Source organism: Triticum aestivum, chromosome 4B, assembly GCF_018294505.1.
Source record: "Triticum aestivum cultivar Chinese Spring chromosome 4B, IWGSC CS RefSeq v2.1, whole genome shotgun sequence".
Taxonomy (NCBI): domain Eukaryota; kingdom Viridiplantae; phylum Streptophyta; class Magnoliopsida; order Poales; family Poaceae; genus Triticum; species Triticum aestivum.
This window is the reverse complement of record NC_057804.1, coordinates 644,529,474-644,540,536: the sequence shown is the minus strand read 5'-3', so window position 1 is coordinate 644,540,536 and position 11,063 is coordinate 644,529,474. Positions and strand designations below refer to the sequence as shown.

General features: G+C 45.1%; 1 protein-coding gene across 1 annotated transcript; it reads left to right on the top strand.

Annotated features, from left to right (window-relative positions):
* The first annotated feature begins 975 nt into the window (after positions 1-975).
* On the top strand, positions 976-4,644 carry LOC123093816 (UDP-galactose/UDP-glucose transporter 2). Its single transcript, XM_044515871.1, has 6 exons — positions 976-1,457; positions 1,950-1,978; positions 2,085-2,286; positions 3,235-3,477; positions 3,570-3,671; positions 4,024-4,644. The coding sequence occupies exons 1-6, from the start codon at positions 1,323-1,325 to the stop codon at positions 4,366-4,368; spliced, it is 1,056 nt and encodes a 351-aa protein (XP_044371806.1). The 5' UTR covers positions 976-1,322; the 3' UTR covers positions 4,369-4,644.
* Positions 4,645-11,063: the final 6,419 nt, after the last annotated feature.

The window sequence follows — 11,063 nt, the reverse complement described above, 5'->3', positions numbered from 1 at the left end:
AGTAGACGAGCAGAAGCTGTACGGGCAGAGGAGCTCCACCGGCGGTAGGGGAGAAGCAGCCGCACGGGCGCGCGGGCAGAGGAGAAGGAGTTGCACGGGCTCGCGCAGGAGATTGAGGAGGACGCGCGGGAGATCGAGGAGGCAGCGCGCGAGCTCCTGGTCCACCGGATCGTGGAGGCAATTTCTGGCGACGCCCGTAGGGGATCGCAGCCGGGAGGAATTGCGGCGGCGCACACGTGGGAGCTCGAGGAGGATGCGCTGGAGCTTGAGGAGGATGCGCTGGAGCTCGAGGTGGACGCCCGCGAGCTCGAGGAGGACGCTGCCGGAGGTCCCGACGACGCCCGCAGGTAATCGAGGCGGGAGGGGATCGCGGTGACGCAGGTCTGAGCGGGGGGGGGAGGCTGGCGGCGGGAGCAGGTACTTGGCGACGGCGGCGGAGCACTTCCTGATGGGCGGCGATGACGACGGCGGCGGCAGCTGGGCGGCGCCAGCCCTATCGACGACGGAGGAAGAAGACAGGGGGCGGAGGGGCTTCTTTCAGACGATTTTAAAACTACGAGGGCTTTTTTTGCAAAATCACCCATGAACTGTGCCCACGACATGTTTTTCGGGACGGAGGGAGTATTTAGAAACAGGAGGGAGTAGTAACTAGTAATAGGACAAGCATTAACTCTATCTCGATGCAGGCTGCCAGTCAAACAGCGCCGCCGTCGTCCCTTCCTGCATCATCTGTCTGCATGACAGCCCGGCCCCACTAGCCCCACGGATCCACCTGTCAAGCCATGCATGCATGCAGGCGAGCCACGTGTCCGTCCTCCGCCGGGCAAGCCAGGTCGCCGGCCCCATCCGGAACCCGAGGCACGCAGTCGTAGTAGGAGAGAGTAGATTCGTGCCGCCATCATACCGCGCCCACGTTTTTCCCCGATCGATTGATTTCTTCTCCTCCCCCCTCGCCCGCCGGGTCTCCAACGGCACCGCCGAAACGGCAGCGCGGGCGTCGCCTCGCCCGCATCCCTCGCTCGCGCGCCCGCCCGCGGCGACGAGGACTGGACGGTGGCGGGAGTGAGAAAGGAGGAAACTCTCCCGGAAGAGGCACTCCTCTTAGTCCACACGCGAGTCGCCAATACAAGGCAGCGTTTTAAAGCAGGCAATTAAGCCAGTGGGCGTTCCGTTTCCGTTTCATTCTCTTTCCCCTTCGGCCGTCGCGTCGATACATCTCTCTCCCCTCGGCGGCCATTAATTGGACGGGATATCGATCTAGCCAGAGATAAGCGTTGCGTCCGCGGACAGAGAGAGAGAGAGAGGCAGGGAGAAGGGCGGCCATGACCACCGGCGGGGAGGAGCAGCAGGGGCGGAGGCTGTTCGGCGTGTCCCTCACGGACAGGCCCGTCTGGCAGCAGTTCCTCATCTGCTCCTCCGGCTTCTTCTTCGGCTACCTCGTCAATGGCATCTGCGAGGTACGTACGCACGTGAATCCTTCCTCTCCTCGACCTCCTCCCCTCCTCCTCCTTACGATTATCACTCTACTCGTCCGTGTTCGTCGAATTCACGCAACATCATCATTTCATTGTATGTAAGTATGGAGATCTCGCAAGATTTTCTTCCTTATCGAAAGAGAAATCTCGCAAGATTTTACGTTTCCGAGTGCATTGATTTTTCCTGTTGAAAATCCGGAATTAATTGTGCTAGGATCGATAGATAGATAGATACTGTTTCTTTTCCACTCCCCGTGTGTATTTGTCTTCGTCCTAGACTTACTGACTGACTGACTCGTAGAGTTGCGTGGTCAACATGGTACCCCGAACCCGAAGCTTCTGCACACGTTCCCCTGATTTTTATTTTCTTTTTCCTCGTACAATTCCTGCACAAAATCGACGATCGATCTCCTATCGTTTTCCAAACTTTGTCTTGGCTAACTGAATTCTACGTGCCTCGTGCTTCTGCTGCAGGAATACGTCTACAACCGGCTCCAGTTCAGGTGAGCCTTCTATCTCACCCACCTAATGATTGGTGATTGATCACTTGCGAGACATACTTACTCTCACTCTCTCAGTGTACTAATGGTGTTTGTGGTGGTGGTGCAGCTATGGGTGGTACTTCACGTTCGTGCAGGGGTTCGTGTACCTGGCGCTGATCAGGCTGCAGGGGTTCACGATGAAGCACATGGTGAACCCGTGGCGGACCTACGTGCGCCTCTCCGCCGTGCTCATGGGATCCAACGGCCTCACCAAGGGCTCCCTCGCCTTCCTCAACTACCCCGCACAGATCATGTTCAAGTCCACCAAGGTGAGCTTCGCCAAACTCATTACTGCTCTTTCTAGTTTCTGACAGTGCAGTAGTAACTTGACTTATCATCATTGTTTCATTTTATTACTATTGCGGCATGGGATGTGTTGTGGTCTTGTGTGAGGAAATGGGAACCTTTCTGTTCTGGGAAATGCTCCAATTTGAGAATCCGACATCAGAGATGATGTTTGCTGAGCGGCCAAGCTATTCCTGTTAAATCATGTACAAATTCTAGCGTGTTTCTACTTTTGAGCCGGGGATAGTACACGTACTCCTCTCGCTAAAATTGCAGTACGTAGGGCAGGCAGGCTGAATGATTCTCATACACAATGTTGTTGATATGCGCATTCTGAATGATTATCTCTTAATTGGGTATCAGGGGCGGAGCCAGGGGGGGACGAGCAGGGGCCTGGCCCCCCCCAACAATCAACAATTTTAGTAGGAGCAATGAGTAATTACCAACGAGATTCGATCAATATACGTACTCGGCCCCCCCTATACTCCAATCCTGGCTCCGCCACTGTTGGGTATGCACGGCAGGTTTGTTTTTAAAATGTATAGTTTTGCCTGTGACAAAATGTCTAGTATTTTGCCCGCAAGAAATTGATTTTCAATGGTGTTAAATAATGAACTAGTGGTAGTACTTCTGCGAAGGCCGAAGGGAATGTGCAGCTGAAGGAGTACACTGTTGCTTGTAGCACTTCCTCGGTTCCTTGTCCCTAGGAAGCAGAGCAGAAACCCATGTGAATGTTTACTTCTTCCCATGTTTTGAAACTCCCAATTGGTAGTAAGGTGACTACTGACTACTGGTGATTTTCTGACAGAAGTCGAAATGAAGTTGAGACCAGAGAATTTCAGATAGTACTTTATCTGAAAATAAAGAATTTCTAGTTTCAATCAGCGGTGCAGATCTTATTTCTGTATTTGACCTTTCACTCTGCCATTCAGGTGTTGCCGGTGATGATAATGGGAGCATTTATCCCAGGATTAAGACGCAAGTACCCGTTCCATGAGTACGTATCGGCAGTGATGCTCGTCATCGGCCTCATACTTTTCACGCTCGCGGACGCGCAAACGTCTCCTAATTTCAGCATGATCGGCGTGGCCATGGTGTCCAGTGCACTCATCATGGATGCCTTCCTGGGTAACCTGCAGGAAGCCATCTTCAAGATGAACCCTGACACCACACAGGTACTTTGTGTGCATCTTTGATGTCCACTACATGTTTCTGTCAGTTACTGAACTGGGAGGACACTGACACTGAATACTTGCTCTCTGGTTAGATGGAGATGCTGTTCTGCTCAACTGTTGTTGGCCTGCCTTTCCTCGCTGTGCCAATGGTGTTAACAGGGGAGCTTACGACAGCGTGGAGCGCGTGCTCTCAGGTATATGATCAGAATCTCTCATCCATGTTGTTTTTTCAGGGATTTCAATCATCAGATCCTTTAGTTCAGAATGTGTACAAACCAGATGGTAGGGAAAGAATCAACTACTCTTTTGTGAACAACACTAGCCTTCAGGAATCCATCTTTGGTAGAGTATAGTTCATTTGTACAGAACAAGACATCCCAGCACTACATTCTTCATTCTTCTGACTTGATTCTGACCACATTGTCCGGAAAAGTATCTGATCCACTTGAAATTTAAAAGTGCTCCTGGCTAACTTGCTGTTAGTACTTCTCCCCAAAAAGATTGCTGAAAAAGATTAATCTGACAGACGTTTATGTCCACTTGCAGCACTTGTACGTGTATGCCGTGTTGGTTTTCGAGGCGATGGCGACGTTCGTCGGGCAGGTGTCGGTGTTGTCCCTCATCGCGCTCTTCGGGGCCGCCACGACGGCCATGGTGACGACGGCGAGGAAGGCGGTGACCCTGCTCCTGTCGTACCTGATATTCACCAAGCCCATGACGGAGCAGCACGTCACGGGGCTCCTGCTGATCACCATGGGGATCGTGCTGAGGCTCCTGCCAGAGGACAAGGAGAAGAAGGGCATGGCCGAGCGCCAGCAGGCGAAGGCGCAGCGCGGCGAGGAGAAGCGGCGGGGAGACGGAGTAGAGGAGGAGACATCGCCGTTGGTATGATCGGTGACTTGGATGAGCTGAACGAATAACAAATCAGAGTGCAGGATTTGGCCAAGTCTGCTTTTGTGAACCTTTGTCCAGTTTGTGTTGTTTGATGTCGTGGAACTGTTTTGGGGATTGTAACTTGTAAGTTAAAGGAACAAATCAGAGTGCAGGATGGCGATGATCAGAGATGGATTAGATGTTGTTAATCCTTTTCCCTTGGGTCTCTGTGACAATATATCATGGACAACTGAGATTATCAATTAAGTGGAAAATCACATAAAATTCGTTAAAGTCATCTTCTCCAGACCAGACTAAGCTTCTCATTGACATCTTTGATGTTCCTCCGTGTCGTAGTTTTTGCTTTTGAGAACACCTCACTGATGACCTTTTTTTTTAGAATATTGATGACACCTCACTCGAGCTTATTATTGATCATACTTCTCTCCTTTCATGGCGGAATGTGATATGTCCAGCCGTCTCCTTCATTTGCTTGATCTCCCGAGTAAAAGGCGCGTGTTCTGCTCTGCTCCGTTCCTCTGGTCCACTGCACAGTTTGAAACGGTGAACCCATCTCCAGAAGATCTTGCCGAAACCAGAATGCCTGAAATCACTAGTTAAGATGTATCTCTTGCACATGTCACTCTCACTCCCTTTGATGGTGAAGATTTTATCTCAATCATGCGCCCAAATCATGAACCGTTTTCGATGTTGCGATTCTCATGTCGAGATCTTTAAAATTAGATCCAATGTCAATAGGTTTGGACGAACTATTTTTTCCAAAAAAACAGAAGCAGACAAAAAAGGAAACAAAGAACAAAAACATGGGAGGCACGTTTTGTGCCTTTTCACTTTTCAGGAAGCGCAGCTGTGCTTCAACGTGAAGTATAGCTGTGTTTTTGACTTTTCAGAAAGCACAACTATGTTTTGTACTTTTTCTGAAAGCATGTCTGTGCTTTATTGGGAAGCACAAGAGTGCTTTTCACACGATATGCATCACGCGAAAAAAATGACTCCCCCCCCCCACCCCCCCACCCACACACACATAGGAAAAACTAAAAATGTGTGTAGAAAGATAAAATCAGTTCCAGAGAATAAGACGATGTCTGGTTCGAGCGCTCGGCTCATACCGTCTGGTTTTTCGTCCATAAGTCAACCCAGAGAAGGTAACACTAATCACAAATTTCAATCTTATCTTTCCTTCTCCTCCAAACCTCAAAGAAATTTCGAAGTCTCTCTCTCTCTCTCTCTCTCTCTCTCTCTCTCTCTCTCACTAATCACAAATTTCAATCTTATCTTTCCTTCTCCAAACCTCAAAGAAATTTCGAAGTCTCTCTCTCTCTCTCTCTCTCTCTACTCTACTCTACTCGTTTTCAGTTGAATCCTTTCGTGTGAAGGATCTACGATATGTTCCCGCAAAAAAAGGACCTACAATATGTTTCTCCCCCGATCTCCAAGTTATTTCTTGCGGATCCGTGCTCTTGCATCCTTCTATTGGACTGAAAATTATTTCCATGCTAGGGTTCATACTCGTTTTGAACCGTTTTACTTGTTGAGCACTTAATCGTTGATGTTTTTTGGGGGGAGAATGGTCACAGATGTCATGAAGATTCAATCTTGCATCCTTCTATTGGACTCAAAATTATTTTTTATTAGATATGTATATGAGGAGTGCCACCGCTCGTGCTCTTGCATGAGGGGAACCTGCTCATACTTCCACAACAGTTGCTCATAGGCACTGAATTTTTCTTTGAAGGGGTCAATTTCATTGACCGATCCCAAAGGAAGAAGTACAAACAACTTTATGAGAGGAAATTAGATCGGCCAAGTGGGCATGTCCAGCAACACTCGCCACATTTGGCATAGGTAATGGTTTCAATTTGTTACATGTTAATGTTGCTTTGCATCGCTTTGTCTTTCAGGACGCAAAAACCTACCACCGATTGATGTTTGAGTTTTTGAGCACCTCTTCACACACACACACCGATGCTCTTAATCCCATGGGTCATGAGGACCGGATTACTTTCTGTCTCATGGACCAAAGCTTCGACATGTCCCTAGCGGAGTGGTGCATTCAGTTTGGCTGCACCAAAAAATATGGTCATGTCCGTCACATCCACGACGTTCTACACCCACATCCAGTACATCCACTTTATGAAATAAGTTTTGAAGGCCATAAGCATGGGGCCAGTTGCATTGGGTGTCCTGCTATTCGATATTTTATTATGTTATCACTAAGACGTTGCAGTCACATGGAGAAGTATAAAAAGTTAAATAAGAAAATATGCTCATCATAAGGAAAGCCACAAACCCCAACATGGACATCACGCTGAACTTAGTTGTGATTCTTCTACTTCACCTCGCCCAACAAGCAAACCAGGCGCAAGATGACATCACTTGCGGAGGATTCATCACCATCTTGGAAAACTCCCTTGTCCTCGACCTTGCCGGTTTGAACCCGTTGGGAGATAACCGTCTTGTTAATATTCATGTTATTCGTGATGTCGGGATGTTAGTTTCTCCTCATAGTCATTACTATGTCTGTATCACTGGAGTGAGACATTTGTTGCTCACTACCATGCCTAAACGTTTCTTGATCGAGGACGGAATTTTGCATTATGTTGCATAGAAAGAGGATGAGACTTTCGATTTTTGACCAAGAGGCTCCTGAACCCGAAGAGAAGAGGTGGATGAAGGAGAACCCGCACCGGAACAAGAGGTGCAGCCCGAGGATAGCATTGAAGGGGGGACGCCCTACACCACATACATCGTCGCATACAGCCTCGGAGACTCCATCAACAACATGAATGACCTCGCCAACTCTCCCCGAGACAACACCGAGTACACGGCATCCCACAATGAGTTCTTGAGTTTGAGCGTGCAAAATCCTAAGCTTGGGGAGGTTGTCTTCACGTTTATATCAAGATGTGGAAGCATTTATTTGAATAAATTGTAATATGGTTGTAATTAAGCTCGTTGAAGAGCTTCACTACCTATGTCGCGTGTCGCGCCACCTAGTACGATAGACTTTTTGCGGGCAAAGAGCAGGTTTTGCCCCAACTTGGACCCAGGGAAACCAAAGAGGAGCTAGTTTCGCCTTGTTTAGTTAGCGGTGGATGAGCTGATTTCTTTTCACTCATGTTTCAGAGATACAAAACAAAAGTAAAGTGTAGAACGCAATGTTTGAGCTCCAGGCTTTTACGATTCTTCCGATTGACTTCTCTTCTCTGCTCCTAGCTCCGAATGCCAGTATGTAGACAAGTGGGAAAGGGTTGTGCTCTTTCATTTGAGAAACTTCCAACCAAAATAGGAATGTTAGAACATAATAGTTAGATACAGGCCCCTTATGAATACTGTACTGAGTAAGATTCATTGAAGAAATGCTTCACCGAAGCAATAAGTTTGTGGCACAAGCATAGTCTTCTGCTAACCTAGCCTTTCCCATCTTTCTATTAAAACGAATATAGCTAACGTGAACTAAAAGCAAGCTCTTGTTCGAGGAACAAAAGAGCTATTTACTCTATAATGGATAGGTAGAGCCAAAGAATGTGGACTATACAAGTTCGCAATACCTTTTGATGAAAGAAAGGGCTACGGTGTATAGAGAGGGCCTCACCTTTTAAAAGGGAACCATAGAAACGATGGAACCCACTATTTTTTTAGTATTATTAGAATGAATTTGTTATTTCGCATAGAAATAACTGAACGAAGTGGAATAAAAAATCGTGGTTGGGAAGGTTACTATAGCAAAAGTCATTGGAATTAATATTTTATATATTGGAATAATTAGTTTTGTTATTAATGAGAAAAAGGGTGGCTAAAAGAAGAGAATCATTAGTTATTCATTAAGGTTTATTTGATTCAATGACCAGAGTTCCGCAAGGATATATAGCCCGGAGACGACGAAGAAAAATGCGTTCATTTGCCTCAAACTTTAGAGGGGCTCATTTAAGACTTAACCGAATGATTACCCAACAGGTAAAAAGAGCTTTTGTTTCCTCTCATCGAGATAGAGGCAGGAAAAAGCTCGTGTTGGTCGGTTCCAACACTGTGCTTCGCTTTTTCTTTAGTTTGTTTTTAAAAGCTTTGCTTTGTTCATCATTTTATCCGTGTATTTTGCAAGTTATCTTTCAAAATCTAAAAATATATAAAAAATCATTCACTCTTTATAGTTGTATTTGTCCTTTGAATATTTCGCTAATTCTTTGTACAACGAAATTGATCTACACCGAGTGACTAGAACACACCACAAGGAAGAGAAACGTGAACATTCATGAATCTGAGTTATGTCCTACGACTCCCACTTTTTGAGCTTGAAATGCTTATGCTAGTTTTAGTAGTAGAATGTGTTATTTATTCAAGTGGGAGTAGGTCTTGATAGTTAATACAACGATTTTATCCGTTTAGGTAAATTAATTAAGAAGCCTTTGTTCTGTCTCATCTTGATAACCAAGTGAGACTAGTTTTCAAATAAAGTAATGATAACGAGATAATCATGCATAAGAAAAAGTCTCTCAAAATACTTGGGTGTTGAGAAAACTTGGTAAAAGAAGATGGTATTAGAAACACTAAACCACATAGTACTTAATTTGATAGACTCAATAACACTTGTAGAAAGATTTGTCCAGAGAAAGCAAGTTGGAGGCGACTGAGATTATTACATGCCAAAATTTATTGTGCGGTACATGGTATATTACTTGAAGCGTGTTCCATGGCCTTGTCACCATATACTGCTTGATGCGTTTTACTGTGACTTTCTTACCCCTCTTGAGTTTATGTTGACAACTCTGCTGACTTATGACCGATTCATAGTCTCGACTCATATTTCGGCTATGAGTTGGTTAAAGTCCGTAGCAACAATGCTACGACGAATATTATTCGGCTTTATCTTGAGGGAGTGTCTATGTGGAGAAAAGAATATTGATCAATCTGTGAGACAAATCTTGGTCCATAACATTCGACTTAAGCCACAACAAAACCCTACATTTGCATGTATCATTTCTTTGACATGGTCTCATCACCGTAAGACAAAAGTTTCTGCAAGAAACAATGGAAGGAGATCTTGCGAACCTTGAAAAGGCAATACTCGTGGGTCTTAGTGAGTTTCTCTAAGCACCGTCTTGTCTTTACACTTTTCACTCCCTTAAATAATGTTTTTCTTCCAAAAGTGTTCCCGACAAGCAAGTGTTTGCTAGACGAATTAGAACAATTGTAGTTGATTACGTTGTCTAATTATGTTAATTATCTTGTCTAACAAGCTTCCTTAATAACTATTGTCGCCCTAAAACTATGCTAAGTTTTCAGGTGAAGAAAACGATGGGCTATCTAGGTGCACTGGTCATAAGCGAACTAAAACATTCTCATTATTTTGGTTTAAACAACTAAGTTCCTTTGTATTTTGTTTTTTTATCGAGGTCGGTCAAGATTTTACCTTGGGGAGGTTGATGAGTGTATTCTTTACACTCATTCCACCATTGTTTACACCAGATAATCCTAGATGTTCCGATAAAATTACTTCGATCTCATCACTAATGACTAATAAATTCAAAAAAGATCCCTTGGTTTAAATTATTTCTGCATGTAATGGATCATTAAAGGGAAGAAAATTAAGCTATAAATGAAAATATGAAATGTGGAAATCAAGCCAAATCAACTGGGGCGCATAGGAGGAAACATCGTAGAAGACGACGTATAGTACGAGTGTGATTGCTCGTACCACCTTCTAACTACTCCAAGACGTCAGCCCCGACACACTTTACAAAAGGCTTGAGGTCCCATTTGTAACCGAGGGTAGTCGAGGAGAATAGAGAGTTACTAGAACCACCGCCGCCGCCGCCGCCAAAAAGTCATCCGGGAGAAACCCTAGCTGCCACGATCTCCATCTTCATCTTTATAGACATTCTCCCCATAGTTTGCCATACTTGTAATCACTGTTCAAAAAATCTTCCGATTCAGTGATTTATCGCCCGATTTATCGCTACTCTTGGGGTGACCTATAATATTATGCCCTATCTTCGCCGTTTATCATTTGGGCCGATTTATCGCTATGACAAGAGATTTATCGGGAATCTACCGATAAATTAAACCTATTCATAGCACCATGTTTGCAAAAGCTATGTTTATTTACGTTTTGTGGACCTTGTTACGCAATATGTATTGTTGTCCTATTTTGTGTATCACTATACAAGGATTCAAGGGATAGGAATCAAGGTAACACTTCTGTCCGATATTGTTTTGGTGTTGAATATAGCATATTTTACTGTTGGGAACCGGGGATTTGAAAAAAATGGCCGATTAATAGTCGACCGATAAAATCGATTAATCGGCTGATTTCCGATTAATCTCTAATCCCCAGCTGACCTAGATGCATTCGATAAGAGATATCCTCAACATTGCCTGTAATTGATTCGTTGCATACGATGACATTTTACAACCTTATTCAATCATTCATCTATCAATGCCATATCTGTAATCTGATTACGATGAGTGAGTAATCACCTCAGGCGTTGGGCTAATCATTGGTATTGACCTTGCTTAATTGAATGTTATTTGTATGTGTTATCACAATGGATTTTTCTCTTATCTGTGTCTTGTTCAAAGGCCCCACAAGTACCCATGATCCCGTAGATCAAGCAAGGAGGGGGTAAAGTGTAGGTATGCGTGGAAGGCTATATTGAAAGCAAGGATTAGTACGGTAGATGAAAGCAACTCCT